The 17,928-nt window shown below is 45.7% G+C and overlaps 1 protein-coding gene across 1 annotated transcript in view; it reads left to right on the plus strand.

Moving 5' to 3' along the window:
- The first annotated feature begins 1,915 nt into the window (after positions 1 to 1,915).
- Positions 1,916 to 17,928, plus strand: part of SLC45A2 (solute carrier family 45 member 2) — a 29,166-nt gene continuing 13,153 nt past the window's right edge. The window contains exons 1-4 of the mRNA XM_056848309.1: positions 1,916 to 2,363; positions 6,965 to 7,141; positions 7,635 to 7,697; positions 15,084 to 15,406. Of these exons, the coding sequence (XP_056704287.1) occupies positions 1,916 to 2,363; positions 6,965 to 7,141; positions 7,635 to 7,697; positions 15,084 to 15,406 (1,011 nt within the window). The remainder of the gene's footprint in view (positions 2,364 to 6,964; positions 7,142 to 7,634; positions 7,698 to 15,083; positions 15,407 to 17,928) is intronic.

Raw genomic sequence — 17,928 nt, forward strand, 5'->3', positions numbered from 1 at the left:
TTGGGGGAATATCCTTTATAGTTTAAACCACTTTGCCTGTGGATTGGAAAAAACAACAGAGGACTGGTTTCATGATCCTGTAACAGAAGGTACAAATACCAGCATCGGTTGTTGAAGAAATGTGAGAAGTTCTGGGGGTGGGGGGGAGAACCACCACACACATACACACCCTATTTTTAATTTCAAACATAAAGAAATATGTTGCCCAGAAAAATAGCCTCCTTTTGCATTTGTGTTGGCCATCCTGTCAAAATTTTATTGATGTCCTTTGTAATTGGTATATATAATTCTATTATGTGTTGTTTTGGCTAGTGGGCTCAATAGAAGTCTTTGAGTTTGATTAAGGCTACTCCGTTTTGATTTTAGGTCCATACTTCGTTATGTAACTACTGCGGCATGGCAACAAACTTAACTTTTGAACTGATTTAACTGAAACTTCTTCAGATTGACTGTTATAAAGCTATCCAAAGGTTTTAATAGAATGTGTTAAATACATTTTTTAATTTTTTTACTAAAATAAGGGTGAAATTAATTTGCATTTTAGAAACTCGTTGGTGTAATTTCTGTTTTAGAATAATACACACCTGTATTTCTTGACTATGCTTTTTAAAAATCCACTTCCCTACAAAGTGCCTGTGTTTGTGAATATGTGGGCGCACCTCACCACTGTGTCCTTTAGTAAGGGTCTAGTTTTGTTTGGAGGAATGAATGCTGTAGAGTTATGGTATCGTCATAGAACTCTGGCAAATGGAATCTTTAAATAAAATATGGCAAACCCAGAAAGTGTGCTGCACTGCAAAATCCAGGGACCTCCTATAATTGTGGGGCTGCCATGGAAAAGGCCCTGTCTCTGGTACCCACCAAACGAGCCTCTTTAATTGGTGGGATGGTCAAGAGGGCATCTCCCTGTGAACTCCTGGGCAGGAATATATGGGAGAAGACTGCCCTTCAGATAACCCAGTCCCAAGCTATGTCGGGCTTTGAACCAACACTTTGAATTGGCCTCAGGAGGCCATTGGCAGCTAGTGCAATCATCTGACCCAACCCCCAAGTTATTAAGATGGCAAAAAAGAGGCTAGAACATTAGTTAAAATATTACCACTAATCATACAAATCACACCACCATAAGTAGGAAGAAATAATCACACTTGAGGCTGTATCCAGAAAAAAGTTCATAAAGTCTTTCTTTTGATCTTTTCCATACCTGGTGATCTTTTCCATACCTGGTAACCTTTTCCTTGTGCAGTTGGATGGATAGAATACTGTCTGCATGCTTTCCATAAGCAAACAAGGCAAGAGGCTTTGGTGAGAGAAAGCTGAAAATTCAGACGAGAATAGAATTTTCCAGGGGAGGGGGGTCACAGACCCCACAAAGAAGGAAAGCAAAGAATAAAGAACCGAAGCCCCACAGATTTTGTGCTGTATCTTCCTTCCACAGACTCCAAAATAGTCTACTCGCAGTTTTGCTCTATGTTAATCCTTTATGGCCTAAAACCAAGGAGTAGCAATTATTCCCCCCACCCACCCCACATAACACACACACACAAGGTATCTGGCTAGAGCATTCTGGCTAAATGGGAAGAAACAGATTATTCAGCTATAGTGACATTTAAAAAAAAATGCCTTCCAACTAACTAGGTCTCAAGTGTGTGAGAGTTGTATGTACACGTGATGCACATTTTTTGCCTCTAGAAGATAATCCTCCAGTCATGGAGAGCTGGGAAGACTCCAGCTAGCCAGTCCTAATTGCACTAATCTTTCAGACACGCTCACCCCTCCCCGCTTCTCCCCCTTTGTGAAACTTGTGATCCCAGAACCACCAAAAGTATTTGCGCCTCTCCTCCAGCTTCCTTCCTTGCCTACACACCAAGCCAAGACCCATGCCTGACAGAGCACTCTCCCAGAAACCAGCCAAATGACTCTAACTGAACGGGATTTTGGGGGGCTACTTCCACAGCCCAGTGAGCTGGGCATTGCCGGCATGGAATACAGTGAGGACAAAGAAGAGACCATGTTACAGTCCTTGGCTGGAGGAGAGCCCTTTGGGCCAGTGGAGCCCCCCAAGAAGGCGACCGGGAGGCTGGTTATGCACAGTATGGCCATGTTCGGCCGAGAGTTCTGCTACGCGGTGGAGGCTGCCTTCGTCACACCCGTCCTGCTGAGTGTGGGGCTCCCCAGAAGCCTGTACAGTCTCGTATGGCTCATTAGCCCCATCCTTGGATTCGTGCTTCAGCCTGTAGTCGGCTCGGCCAGCGACCACTGTACTTCAAGTTGGGGCAAGCGAAGACCGTACATCCTGGCCCTTGGCGTTATGATGTTGGTGGGAATGGCTTTGTTCCTCAACGGTGATACGGTGGTCTCAGGTGAGTGGGCGACTCTTGGGTAAGCACAGCAAAGCTCTTCGGGTGTCAGACTCTAGGACTCCGTTGCCTTTCAAGAATCATCAACTTTACTCCAGACGTTTGCAGATTGTTTAAAGAGAATTTATTTAAAAGGGAGAGTACAGTAGTCTTAGGAAGGCATAGCGTTAGAATAGCGCAAAATCATTTGGAGGGCATTTTTATAGAGTACACAAGCTAGAAATGTTTACAAGTAAAAGCTTTGAAATGCAAAACATTAGAGGTTCCTCAACACCAAGAGACAGAGAATTTACACCTTGAGATCAGAGCAGAATTACAATCGGGAAGTCACTTTGAAATGGGGATTTATAGAGCCTCTGGCTATTGCACCTTCCTTCCTCCCTGGAAGACTTTCTCACGGGAAGGAAAGATGAAAAGAAATTCACGGAGTTCGCTATCCAGGGTCCGATTGCATGCCCTCGCTGACATCGGGCTTTGTGGGCCAGAAAAGGTAGGGATTCCCCCAAAGTGGTAGAAATATGTGAGTAGCCTGACTAGCCTGATCTGTCAGAGTTTGGAAGCTAAGCAGGGTTGGCCACGGTTAGTACGGCCAAGGAAGACCGGGGTTGCTGTGCAGACAAAGGCAACGGGCAACCGTCTCTGCTCATCTCTTGCCTTGAAAACCCCATGGTCCTGGGATTGCCATGGGTTGGCTGTGACTTGATGGCAGTGCCGGATTTAGATGAAGAGAGGCCCTAGGCTATTCCACTTCTGAGGCCCCTTCCAACCCCCCACCCTCACGGCTAGAGGAAGATGGAAGAGGGTTTTAAACAAAATTCAGTGAAGCCGAGGATGATGACGGGTGTTTAAAATGCCACAATTCACAATTCCTCCTCTAAAAGACAAGTTATTGTTAAATACCGTAGTGATTGTGGGGGGAAAGTATAAATGATAAAATCAACGCTGTGAAAAACTTTGGCCATAATCAAATTTTGTAAACATGTTGTGGCATAAGCAGGAATTTTTAGGGAAATGAAATTGTAAGTTTACTGTTACATTCTTTTAAAATACATATTAAGAAATAAAGAAACTACCATCAGAATACACTAAGGCTAAAAAAGATTTTTTTTTCTAGCCTTTCTCTTAACAAAATCATCCAAAATTCATCAAAATTTGTTCGTCTAGGACGGTTTATCACTTTCAATGCATAGAATGCTCAGTGCGGACAACCTCTGTTGGGACATTGTGGCCCTTAATTCATATTATACTCCTTGGCCGGAGGCCCTCTAGGTTTTGAGGCCCTAGGCTTCAGCCTGCCAAGCCTATGGGCAAATCCGGCACTGCTTGATGGCACATAATTATAATCAGAAAAATGTGACTCGACTTAAAGAGGTTGCTCAGGTGTGTATGTAAGTGTGTTAAGGAGCAGACAGTAATATGCAAGTTAATAATTGGAGGCAGAAAAATAAGAGACATCATCTTTGCAGGGAAAGAGCTGAGTATATGTTAGATAAAGAAGACAATAGTCCTGCTACTGTCTCTGACCTGTTTGAGCATTCAGTATGTGTGTTAGCTTAGTTACCTTTCCCCAGTCGCACAGAGGTTCCAGGACAAAGAAAATGGACAAAAAGTGTGGCTCATTATTTAGTCCAGGCATAACTGCCTGCAAATGTTGAATGATATTGTAATCCCATGCCCTTGAAGCAGAGGTTGCTATTGGCAGGAGATAATAATACTATTGTTATTAGCAGTAACAGGCCAGTATTACTAACCCATACACAAGAGCAATCTAGGGTTACCAAGAGTCTGCCCCTTTAATAGAGGTTTAATAGGATGTTATTTACCATGTGATGTTATTTAACTCATGCCATGAAAAACTTCAGGTGCCCATTTCCACACATGAAACCTGTGTTAAAGTGGCAAAATATTGTTTCTCCAGGTTATTGGCAACCCTAGCAATCCCACCAGGGGCAAAAAGGCAACTATTTATATGATAAAGTTAGTAGGTATGGGTTACAATCCTAAAGGCACTTTCCTGGGAGTAATCCCAATTAAATAACATGGGATTTGCTTCTGAGCACCTACTTTCAGATTGCTTCCGGGATCCTTTATGTTACTGAATGTAAAGACCAATCCCCCACTGTTTTTAAGCATTGTTTTCCTGCATTCACCAAAGTTAATGGGCTTTGAGATGGACTTTTGCCGTTTGGATCAAGTGTATCTAAAGCAGATGGAGTGATAGTGACAGTGATAAATTTTATTGTTTGGGCCAAAGGCCATAACAATCTATCATACAAAACATTAAAATAATGTTAAAATAAAATCTAAAGCAGATGAGAAATCGATGAAAAAACATCTGCTTGTTACTATCTCTGAAACAACCCTAGAGAAACTAAAGGGGTTACTTAAAATCTTTTATCTCATAGCACGATTTACAAATTGCTTGAACCTCGCATTGAAACATTATCATACAAAACATTAAAATAACATTAAAATAAAATCTAAAGCAGATGAGAAATCGATGAAAAAACATCTGCTTGTTACTATCTCTGAAGCAACCCTAGAGAAACTAAAGGGATTACTTAAAATCTTTTATCTCATAGCACGATTTACAAATTGCTTGAACCTCGCATTGAAACTAGTCGTATGTCTTTACAATTACCGGTAACAGGATTAAGGAGATTTCAGTGTGAGTAAGGCCAGCGAAAGTGATTTAAAATCCATCAGTCCCATTCTGTGAGCGTTAAGAATATTGCTCTATTTTAGAAAGGAATGTCTTCTCTGGCACTTAATGAAGTCTTCTGGTGTACACCTGTGTGCCACGCAAATCATCTCCAACTATGTGCTCAGGTCTGCCAGACTGCAGTCCAGAGAAGAAGAAGAGTTGGTTTTTATATGCCGACTTTCTCTACCACTTAAGGGAGACTCAAACCGGCTTACAATCACCTTCCCGTCTCCTCCCCACAACAGACACCCTGTGAGGTAGGTGAGGCTGAGAGAGTGTGACTAGCCCAAGGTCACCCAGCTGGCTTCATGTGTAGGAGTGGGGAAACCAATCCAGTTCACCAGATTAGCCTCCGTCGCTCATGTGGAGGAGCTGGGAATCAAACCCGGTTCTCCAGATTAGAGTCCACCGCTCTTAACCACTACACCACGCTGCTATTTTATTAATTCCCCAATAAACTGGGAGACTTGGCCTTCACTTTTCCGGCCAGTTCCTTTTGTCCCAACCCTCTCCCCCACCCTTTCTGCAACAAAAAGGATTCCTATTTACTACGCAGAAAGCAGGGAGTGGGCAAAAGGAGAAGAGAGGGGGGCTGGAAGAAACTGGCTTCTGAGGTTTGTTTGGAAACGCAACAGTGCCGTCTCCTAACCGAAACCAGGCAGCCCTTGGCACGGTTTTAACTCTCTGTGCTTAAATGTTCCAGTTGGCAGCTTGTGGCAGAGAGAAAGCAGCACGTTGGCCTGAGCCAGGCGATAAGGCTGTACCCAAAATGGCTCTTTCCGAGGAACAGCTATCACATTAGGGCCTTTTTAAGCCTACTGGCAGACAAACTGTATAGTGGCCCTATGTGAGCCAAGCAGTAATTTTGTCTGCGGGCTGCAATGCTACTTAAACTAAGGGACATGATTATACTGAATTAAATTTGCAGCCTGATTATTCCTGCACAATGCAGGAGTGTTTGCGTCTTGCGGAAGTACTTCCCCAGTTTAACCGTCAAGATTCTTTTATTCGTTTATTTAATGTATTTATTTACTTCGTTTCTATCCCCACCTTTCTCCCCAACGGGGACCCAAAGCATCTTACATCCTTCTCCTCTTCCACTTTATCTTCACAACGACCCTGTGAGGTAGCTTAGGCTGAAAGCACGTGAGTTGCCCAAGGTCACCCAGCGAGCTTCCATGGCAGACTGGGGATTCGAACCTGTCAAAACTGGTGTTGGTGGGAGGCAGGCAGGTAGGGAGAGCAAATGTTCTTCTGGGTCAGTCTCTCTTTAATATATGCAAGTGCTGGAGAAGTCATGGAAGTTACTTCAGCTCCGTGCCATTAGACTCTCTTCTCCATTACTCAGTATTATCTATTCCTCAGACATGGGAAACGTTTGTAAATCATGTCGGAATAGAAAACATAGGAGCAAAGCTTGTAGTATGTTATGCTTCTAGTATACTATACTTTGGAGAACAGAGGGAGGGCATCTTGGCCATCTTCTGGTCACTAGGTGTGGGGGGGAGGTAGTTGTGAATTTCCTGCATTGTGCAGGGGAAGGGCTGTGGCTCAGTGGTAGAGCCTCTGCTTTGCATGCAGAAGGTCTGAGGTTCAATCCCCTGCATCTCCAGTTAAAGGGACTAGGCAAGTAGGTTGTGTGAAAGACCTCTGCCTGAGACCCTGGAAAGCCGCTGCCGGTCTGAGTAGACAATACTGACTTTGATTCAGTATAAGGCAGCTTCGTGTGTTCGTGAGATTAATTCCAATTCCAGGAGAACTCCAGGCCCTGCCTGGAGGTTAGCAACCCTAGGATCTCAGCATTTAAGAAAGCCCTTGTGGATTACAGCTGGCATTGGCACTCGAGTTCTCCACCGGGCAGAGGTGGATGTCAGTGTGTTCCTCGTTCCTTCTTTTCCAGCTTTGGTCGCTGACAGAGGCACAAAGAGGACTTGGGCGATTGTCATCACCATGCTGGGAGTCGGGCTCTTTGATTTTGCGGCCGACTTTATTGACGGCCCCATCAAGGCCTATCTGTTTGACGTCTGCTCCCACCAGGATAAGGAGAAGGGCCTCCATTATCATGCCCTCCTGACAGGTAACATGGGCCAGGGGCTGACCCCCTTCCCCTAGACTGACTTGCGGACGACCATTGGGGGAGGGAGGCAGCTGCTGCTGCCCTGAACGCCATTCCCCCTTTTCCTTTTCTCTCTCTCTCGCTCTCTGTCTAAGCTTCATGAATGAACTAATCATCTGATCCGCTGCTTCAGTCACGAGCATTGTTGAGCGGGTCATCTTGTGACCGCAGCCGCTACAGAAAGGGTCTGGAACAGCAGCATTGTTTAAAGAAAGAGCCATACCGTTAAAAAGAAATCAGGCTAACAAATCTCCCTTCCTGTTGCCCACGTTGGCATGGGTCTTGCCCACTCCAATGAGCTCCAAAGTTTGAAGTCTTCCTCCAGCTTACGGGCTTCCGAGTTGCCTTTCCTCGGCTGAAGGAAGCTCCTACAGCCCATGGTCGAAGACGCGCCATTGATTTGGGAGGGGTATTATTATTTTTTATTTTTATTGTTTGTTTGTTTGTTTTGCAGATTGGTATTTTGACCACGAGAACAGAAATCTAGCCGAGAGCCAGAGAAGATACAACAGCAAAGGTTTTTTTTTAAAAAAAAATTAAGGCTGTAATCCTAGGCAGACTTACTCGGGAGTAAGTCCCGTTGAACCCAGCGGGACTTACCTCTGAGTAAACGAGGCATATAAAATGTCACTACCGAGTGTGCAAGTGACACAAAAACAGCACACCCTTTCCAGCTTCCCCTGGATCCCAAATACCAGGTGGGAAATGAAACTTGCCATAGGCATTGTTAGTACCACAATCAACTAGCCTGATTTAGATTTTACAAATTTCAAATGCTGCTGAAATAGAATTTTTAGGCTGCTCTTTCGCACTGCTGCTGCTTTTTATGGTGCTGTCTTTATCGTTGGGACGTCTTTTATGCTGCCCTTGTTTCCTTCGCATGCAAATGATCAATTTTGCTGTTTGTCGATTATGGTTTTAATTATCGAAAGCGAAGCTGCCTGGAGGGCCTTCCACAGGGGAGAGGAACAAACAGAAATACCAGCAGTGATTACTCATGATACTGTCATACATGTATTTTATAGATTGCCTTTCCATAGCTCAAGGGGGTTTGCAATTCACATAACTCTACAACAATAAATAAATCACTGCAAAGTAAAAAAAAAGTCATAAAGAAATCGTAATGTGAAATAAAAACATTTTTCACAGCACAAAATGCTAAAATATTTCAAAAGCCCTGTGCCTTCCACTGCACTTTTACAAAACCTATAGAACAGCACTGATTTTATTGTATTTTGGTAATATATTTATATACTTCTTAATTAAAAAAATCCAGAGGCCGTTTCCAGCAATTAATATGTGCAACCAATGAAATTTGTTATGTCGAACCAATAAAACGTGCAGCACATAAAACAGGTAAAACACAAAATTAGTTAACGTCAGACATAGTCCTCGTAAATTAAATCACAGCAATAAAAGACAGATGAACAACAGAACAGTAATGAAGACAGTAAAGTACAAACAGTTAACCCTATTTTTTAAAAAAATCTGGACAAATAAAAAGATCTTAACTAGCTGCTGAAAAGATGTCATGGTTCGTGCTGGGGGAAGAGAGGTCTTGCGCTTCTCCTATAAAATAGGAACATCAATAGGGTTGCCAGGTCCCTCTCCCCACTGGTGGGAGATTTTTGGGGTGGAGCCTGAGGAGGGCGGGGTTTAGGGAGGGGAGGGACTTCAATGTCATAGAGTCCAATTGCCCAAGCAGCCATTTTCTCCAGGTGATCAGCTGGAGATCTCCAGCTATTAACTGGAGGTTAGCAACCCTAAACATCAACCAATATGGTTTATACTTTTTTCTGGCAACCCTGGTGGGTAGACAGGGCTACTAACAAAGCCATACTTGGGCAGAGCATGCCAAGCAACCCAAAGCATGTTTATTCAGAAGTACTCAGGGGGGCTTACTTGTTGGTAACTGTGTTCAGCCTGTTAAGTTTTGGCTTGACAACTTATGGGGGGTAGAAAGGATTGCAGCTTTAATTGGCTTGTGGGTTCATTTGGGGGGAAAGATGGTTACAGTGCCACTTCTCCACCTCCCCTCCTAGACCATCAACCTTTGGTCCTATTTTAGATTGGTGGGGCTAGAGTTGCCAGGCCCCTCTTTGCTACCAGCGGGAGGTTTTTTGGGGCGGAGCCTAAGTACGTCAGGGTTTGGGGAGGGGAGAGACTTCAGTGCCCTAGAGTCCAATGGCCAAAGCGGCCATTTTCTCCAGGGGAACTGATCTCTATCGGCTGGAAATCAGTCGTAATAGTGGGAGATCTCTAGCCACCACATGGAGGTTGGCAACCCTAAGTGGGGCAAAGAACAGAACCCAGGTCATGGCCATGCAACTGGGAAAAGGTTGATGGCTAGGATTAACTCAGGCACAAGCAGATTTAGCCTTTACACCAGGGGTCCTCAAACTACGGCCCGCGGGCCGGATCCGGCCCGTCAGGGTCCTGAACCTGGCCCCTTTTAAAAATTGCAGCTGCATGGTAATGCTGGGAGGAAGTGTGTTGATCCCCAAGGGACACGCCGGGGCGGAGCGACGACCTTTTCTCCCCCCCTTTGTGGGGGAAAAAAGAAAGTGACGCTTAGCGCGGGAGGGGATGAGCTCGCCCGGCCACTGTTGCTCCCTGGAAGCCGCGCCACAGCGGGAGCCCTCTCCGGCCACCATCCGTGCGCCAGCCGTGGCGGACTGACCGCCGAGCCTCTCACAGCAGCCGCCACCTGAGCTGAGGCAATGGAGCGACGCTGCCAGAGGCAGCCGTGACCGGCGGGCAGCGCAGCGGCGATGATGGCCGCCGCCTTCCCGCTCCTGCTGGGCGCCCTCGCCCTCCTGCTGGCTCCGGCAGCCGCCTCGATGGAGGCGAAGGAGTGCGACAAGCCCTGCGCCAACGGAGGGCACTGCCAGCCCGGCACCAGCCAGTGCGAGTGCCAGCTCGGCTGGGTGGGCGACCAGTGCCAGCACTGCGGGGGGCGCTTCCGGTGAGACGGGGAGGGAGGGGGGAGATCCCTGATCCCTGGGGGGGGGGATCAGGTGGGGCTCTTTGTGTGCAATGGGGGGATTAAAATAGGGTTGCCACCCTCCAGGTGCGGCCTTGAGATATCTTGGGATTACAGCTGATGTCCAGACGACAGAGATCAGGGGAGGGGCCCTGACTCAGTGCTGGAGCATCTGCTCAGCATGCGGAAGGTCCGAGGTTCAATTCCCAGCATCTCCAATTAAAGGGACCAGGCAAGTAGGTGAATTGAAAGACCTCAGCCTGAGATCATGGCTCAGTGGTCGAGCATCTGCTTGGCATGCAGCAGGTCCCAAGTAGGTGATGTGAAAGACCTCTCTGCCTGAGACCCTGGAGAGCCGCTGCCGGGCTGAGTAGACAATACTGACTTTGATGGACCAAGGGTCCAATTCAGTATGAGGCAGCTTTATGTGTTCATGTATTAGAGGGGAGAGGCTGTGGCTCAGTGGTAGAGCATCTGCTTGGTGTGCAGAAGGTCCCCAGTTCAATCCCCAGCATCTCCCGTTAAAGGGACCTGGCAAGTAGGTGATGTGAAAGACCCCTGCCTGAGGCCCTGGAGAGCCGCTGCCGGTCTGAGTAGACAATACTGACTTTGATGGACCGAGGGCCTGATTCAGTATAAGGCAGCTTCATGTGTTCATGTGACGACCGGTCACTTCCTCCCAGCTCCCTACACATGGGAGGGAAGAGGAAAGAGAGACAAGCCGCGAGGACAGGAGAGCCACGCCGACTCCCATTAGCCACAACCACCCTCCTGCAAAAAGTATAGTCCGGCCCCCAACAGTGTTTGAGGGACAGTGAACTGGCCCTCTGTTTAAAAAGTTTGAGGACCCCTGCTTTACACAGTCAAGGTTGGCATCAACATACTCTGAGCTGTCGGGGCCTATTGCCACTTACTTGCCCATGCACCACCCTTGTTGCCTGCGTGCCCTTTCCCTGCCTGTTTGCTTGCAAGTGCTCCATCACCCACACTTAGAGTTGCCAACCTCCAGGTACCAGCTGGAGATCTCCTGCTATTACCACTGATCTCCAGCCGATAGAGGTCAGTTCCCCTGGAGAAAATGGCCGCCTTGGCAATTGAACACTATGGCACTGAAGTCCCTCCCCTCCCCAAACCCCGCCCTCCTCAGGCTTCGCCCCCAAAACCTCCCGCTGGTGGCAAAGAGGCACCTGGAAAGCCTACCCACACTCACAGCTGTATATGCCCAGCACTACATGCTAGTGGAACATAGTGGCAATGCTCCTGGTTGCCATTATAGTCATGGTTGCCAAGTCCCTCTTTGCCACTGGCAGGAGATTTTTGGCGCAGAGCCTGAGTGGGGGGGTTGGGGAGGAAAGGACTTCAGTGCCATAGAGTCCAATTGCCAAAGTGGTCATTTTCTCCAGGTGAACTGATCTCTATCGCCTGGAGACCTGGCAACCCTATCAACTCCTCTCTGCTGGAAATATTTTGCCCAAACAGTTTTGTCTTTCTGTCCCTTGCAGTGTAAATGAGGGCTTCTCCTTTCCCTGTGGTTGCACACTTTGGCTGATCTTTCTCTGACCTTCAGACCAGCTTTGCATATCAGGCTGCTATAGAGGGGGAGAGAAGAAAGGCAGCGGCCGTGTGGTCTGAGTGTCTGCTGATCTCACAACACAAAGAGGAGGTTATGCCTCTTGGCAGCCCCAGGGGCTGTGACGTCGGATCCCATCAGAGTTATTTCCAATGTGGGTGTATACAGATTTTGTCCTTTTAGGTTGTTACGTGTCTAGTTAGCTATCCACAGCTTCTGTGGTTTTTCGCTCTTCTCATTGTGAATGTTTTTGCATTTGGGACTTCTCACTGCAGAAAGCTGATGCTGGAAACATAGAAGGACTAACAATTGACTTTTTTTTTCTTATCCCAGCCAGGGTTTCAGACTTGCCTGAATAATTACAGATAAATCCATCCCAGACTTCATAACGGGGCAAAGGACACTTTGAGTAGGCCTGGGGTCAGGTTTTTCATTATGCTTACGTGGGACTTGCCTAATCTTCAGCCTGGGTTGTCCTTTGTAAGCATCGAGCATTGTGGCGTCTCTTCATTTATTTGCTTGTCAAAATCGATAGGCTGATTTTCTTCTGACAAAATAAGTGGCACACGAAATGAATCATAATGAATTAAAAGCAACACAAATATAGTAATATAACAAAAGTGAAATGCCAAAAATAGTGTAAAATGTTAAGAGAAGCAGACATTATTAAAACTAGTAATCAGATATCAATTTAGAAAGTCGGTCCTGAGTAAAATAATTTCCAAGCTCTTATTACATGAGTAGGGTTATCAATTCTGGGATGGGAAATTCATGGAGATTAGGGGGGTGAAGCCTAGGGAGAAACTTCAGCGGGGTACAATGCCATAGAATTCACCATCCATTTTCTCCAGCGGAACGTATCTCTGGAGATCAGCTGTAACTCCAGTAGGGTTGCCAACTACCAGGTAGTAGCAGTAGATCCCTTGCTAATTCAACTGATCTCCAGCCTATAGACATCAGATCACCCGGAGAAAAATGGCAGCTTTGGCAATTGAACTCTATGGCACTGAAGTCCTTCCCCTCCCCAAACCCCGCCCTCCTCAGGCTCCACCCCAAAAATCTCCCACCGGTGGCGAAGAGGGACCTGGTAACCCTAAAATCCGGGGATCTCAAGGCCGCACTTGGAAGATGGCAACCGAAGCATGGGGCAAGGCAAATTACCCCCAGAAGATAATTCCACAACTCTTGGGGCCACTATTGAAAAGGCTCTGCTGTTCCTGGAGGACAATCTGTAGGTAGAAATCAAAGCAAAGCCTCTCCAGTTGATCTAGAAGAATTCATACAGGAGAAGAAGCTCTCTAAGCGATCCTAGACCCAGCCTGTATAAAGCTTTAACGGCAAAAACCAGTACCTTGAACTTGGAAGCTAATGCAGCTGTTTCAGTATTGGGGAAATAGGATCCGTTTGCTCATACCACACAAAAAAATATGGTCATTGCACTTTGCACCAGCTGAAGTTATTTGCTAAGGATTCCTTCCTACAGGGACACATGAGTTCATTTTCATTCTCTCCCAAAGGGTGCCTACGCTATAACATCCTTAAACCAAATGGTCTGTCACGAACAGGATTGCTGAGCTACTATTGGGACCCAAGAGTAAACATGAATCACATCTCCCACCACCATTCCAGTTCTGAAATACCCCCCCTCATTCTTCTTGGTATTATACCTAGGGTTGCCAACCTCCAGGTAGTCAGCATAGATGCGAAAAGCTTACACAAAGTGCAAAATTTATAAAGCTACACAAATACACACTGACCACAACTAGTCATACAGACAAATAACATCATACATGTACACCATCAAAAGACATGAACAGTCAAGAGCAATCATCAACAGTCCAAAAGGTCAATGTTCTTATGAAATGGTGGTTCCATGAAAGTTTCCACGAAGTGAAGCCACAAACCTGTGGGGATATGGCCGTTTTGATTTCTTATGTTAATCTCTTCTTCAGTCCCCCCTTAATATACAAATAATTACATATAATAATCTATAAACTATTTCTTAAGAAAAACAATTCTAATATTTTTGTTATTTACAACATAGTTTCTATACTTACAATATCTAGTCCCTTTCAAAAGCTGATCCCTTCTTGAATTCGACTGCCATTATTGTTGCCATTCTTTAATTAACAATAGTCAGCTTGTTCCACATAAGGATACAAAAAGTGTAGCAGTACTACCTCCTAATCGACTTCAATCTGTGATAAGGTGGTACATTCTGACATCATGTCTCATGGGAATGATAGAGTAAATAAAGGGCATTTTAAATGCCATAAATGCCTAGCATGTAGTTTATGTCTCGAAGTTAAAGAATTGTGAGACTAAATATTGCGTGTATTGCCTTTTATGTCCCTGCGGCAAAATTTACGTGGGTTCCAGTACACGACCCATCAAAAGTAGGATTCTAGAACATCGTTCTAGAATTCGCGCACACATCACCAGCTCTCCGGTTGTAGATCACTTTGTGCAGTTCTGCCCCCAAAATCTCCAGGTATTTCCTGACCTGGAGCTGGCAACCCTAATTATACTCCAATGAGATCCATCTCCTCCCAAATCTCTAGGAATTTCCTGGAGTTGGTAACCCTATTGATGGCCCTCGGTGTGGCCTCCCCTCTACAGACTATCTAGTTCTGGAACAAGGGCTGACTGTTCCTTAAGAGGATTTTAGTTTATCTACAAACTTAGTTACACATGTCTGTTCCGCTTTGATTTATTTGATTGCATCCAGAAAAACCCTCTCACTCCCGTCTGTGTGCCAATGACATAGTTTGTTCTGGGCGGCTCTTCCATATTTGTGGTTGCTGTTTCTCTTAGGGACTCGCCAGAGCTGGAGTATCTTTCAGCAGAATTTTTCAAAAAATATGAGGCTGGGGTAGGGTTGCCAACCTCCAGGGGGTGGTTAGAGCTCTTCCTCTAGTCTATTACAACTGATCTCCAGGCCACAGAGATCAGTTCCCCCTGGAGAAAATGGCAGCTTTGGCCATTGGACTCTATGGCATTACAGTCCCTCCCCTCTGCAAACCCTGCTCTCCTCAGGCTCCACCTCCAAAACCTCCAGGTATTTCCCAACCTGGAGCTGGCCAACCGTAGGTTGAGGTGAAGGCTAAGTTGGCCAGGGAGTAATATATGTTATATATATATATTTCATATATTTTAGTTGGCCATTATACATTATGCTGCAATGCGTTATTAAAATATTTAACACATTATTGATAGGTGGCAAAAGGCTTTTATGACTGGATAAGCAAGAAGCAAAAATAAAACAAACCAAGAATTTGCAGGGTAGTCTAAATAATTCACAAGTAAGCTGCTGCTGTATGTTAACGGGCGTGTCTCTTCTTTTTCTCTAGGTCTAGGAGGGGCCCTTGGCTATCTCACAGGTGCCATTGATTGGGGTCATACTGTCTTGGGAAAATATTTGGGATCAGAATTCCAGGTGATGTTCTTTTACGCAGCTCTCGTGTTCCTGATCTGTCTGGCTGTCCATTTGTGCAGTATCCCCGAAGCATCCCTCGCCGCCGTCTCGGTAGAATCGAAACACCTGCTGAACGCAGAAAAGCCCTATCAGTATGGCTCCGTAGGAACAGTCAAGGATGGCTATTTTAAAAATGGTTATAAAGAAATTCAGACTTTATCTCAACAAGGGAAGCTCAGTGAAAAACCAGACGCTCCGGTAATGGCACCTTTTTTATATTACAATATCTACTTTTCATTCTTGTTTTTAAGCCTCTTTCAATTAAGACTGTGATCCTGGAACCTTGACTACAGTGCAAAGTAGGGTTGCCAACCTCCAGTACTAGCTGGAGATATCCTGCCATTACAACTGAGAGCCAGCGTGGTGTAGTGGTTAAGAGCAGTGGTTTGGAGCGGTGGATTCTGATCTGGAGAACTGGGTTTGATTCCCCACTCCTCCACATGAGTGGCGGAGGCTAATCTGGTGAACTGGATTTGTTTCCCCACTCCTGCACACGAAGCCAGCTGGGTGACCTTTGCCAAGTTACAGTTCTTTTAAGAGCTCTCTCAGCCCCACCTACCTCACAGGGTGTCTGTTGTGGGGAGGGGAAGGGAAGGTGATTGTAAGCCGGTTTGAGTTTCCCTTAAGTGGTAGAGAAAGTCAGCATATAAAAACCAACTCTTCTTCTTCTTCTTCTGATCTCCAGCCAACAGTTCACCTGGAGAAAATGGCCGCTTCGGCAATTGGATTCTATGGCATTGAAGTCCCTCCCTTCCCCAAACCCTCCCTTCTTAGGCTCCACCCCAAAAACCTCCTGTCGGTGGCAAAGAGGGACCTGGCAACCCTAACACAAACTGATATCTCAACTTGGAATACCAGATTGTCTAAAATAAAAATAGAGTCTAGAGCCTGATATTTGGGGGGGGGGGGAGGCGAGAAGTGAGTCTGATCCTAAAAGTGGTGGTAGAAAAGGCCATCAAGTCAGAGCCAATTTATGGCACCCTCATTGGGCTTTCAAAGCAAGAGACAAACAGAGGCGGTTTGCTATTGCTTGCCTCTGCATAGCAACCCTGGACTTTCTTGGTAGTCTCCCATCTCAGCTCTAACCAGGGTTGACCCTGCTTAGGAGCCAAGATATGACAAGCGCTAGGTTAGCTTGGGCCATCCAGGTCAGGATTCAAAACTGTTAATCATGACTAAATCCCACTGAAAGCAATGAAATTGAGTGATGGCACATAGATCTTCATGGGACTAAGGGTCTAACTACATATGATGCAGTTATGTGATTGGAACTCCCACGTGGTTTGCGGGCCTGAAAAGGAGTCCTATGAGGAAAGGTTGAAGGAGCTGGGTATGTTTAGCCTGAAGAGGAGAAGACTGAGAGGCGATATGATAACCATCTTCAAGTACTTGAAGGGCTGTCATATGGAGGACGATGCCGAGTTGTTTTCTGATGCCCCAGAAGATCGGACTAAAACCAACGGGTTGAAATTAATTCGAAAGAGTTTCCGTCTAAACATTAGGAAGAATTTTCTAACAGAGCGGTTCTTCAGTGGAACAGGCTTCCTCGGGAGGTGGTCAGCTGTCCTTCCCTGGAGGTTATTAAGCAGAGGCTACATGGAGGACTTTCATTCATAGAGTTGCCATAAGTCGGAAGCAACTTGATGTCACTTAACACACACACAGATGTCCATCTGTCAGCAATGCTGATTCTATGACCTTAGGCAGATGATGAGCGGGAGGGCATCTTGGCCATCTTCTGGGCATGTAGGGGTCACTGGGGGTGTGGGGGAGAGGTGGCTGTGAATTTCCAGCATTGTGCAGGGGGTTGGACTAGATGTCCCTGGTGGTTCCTTCCAACTCTATGATTCTATGAGGAGGTGAGGAGGATGGATCAGGGCTATAGTGCTGGGGAAGGAGAGTTCAGCTCTTCATCTTGGGCTGTTTCCTTGATCAAAAATTCCCTGCCCCAGGCATCTTTAGCTTCTGATAAGGAAAAAAAGTCAGGCATGACAAGATGCTTCCCTACCAGTAACCTAGGGAGGAGCATTTGGATCAAAGCATCAGTGCATGGGGAAATTTTAATCTGCTTCTTTTATCAGCACTGCAGTCCAAATCCATATTTACATATGGATATGTGTGAGATGTTGCAGTGATGAGACTTGAACACCACATGAAGGTTAACTCTTACATGCAACTAATTTTTGATGGACCATTCGTCTTGGTTACAATTCTTACATTTCCTCTAGATCACAAGTCCCTTCTGTTGATGGTGCCAGCTTCCTTTATGGTAAAAGTACGGGAGAGATTTCTCTCTCTACCTATGCTTCTCCAAGATGACTCTTTATACAATATTTTAGTTTTTGATGTTAATTCTTATTATTCCACATGTGTGTAAGCTGCTGTCTGAAAATGGAAATTAGAAAATTCCATAGCAGTTTTACCTATGTTTATTTCCAAAAATAAATAGAAGAGATGGTTTTCATTCCCCACTTTTTCTCTACTTTTAAGGAGTCTCAAAGTGGCTTACGATCATCTTCCCTTCCTTTCCCCATAACAAGCACCTTGTGAGGTAGGTGGGGCAGAGAGAGTGTTCTGAGACTACTGTGACTAGGGTTGCCAACCTCCAGGTCCTAGCTGGAGTTCCCCTGCAATTCAACTGATCTCCAGTTGATAGAAATCAGTTCACCTGGAGAAAATGGCCGCTTTGGCAATTGGACTCTATGGCATTGAAGTACCTC

Source organism: Euleptes europaea, chromosome 4 (assembly GCF_029931775.1).
Source record: "Euleptes europaea isolate rEulEur1 chromosome 4, rEulEur1.hap1, whole genome shotgun sequence".
NCBI lineage: Eukaryota > Metazoa > Chordata > Lepidosauria > Squamata > Sphaerodactylidae > Euleptes > Euleptes europaea.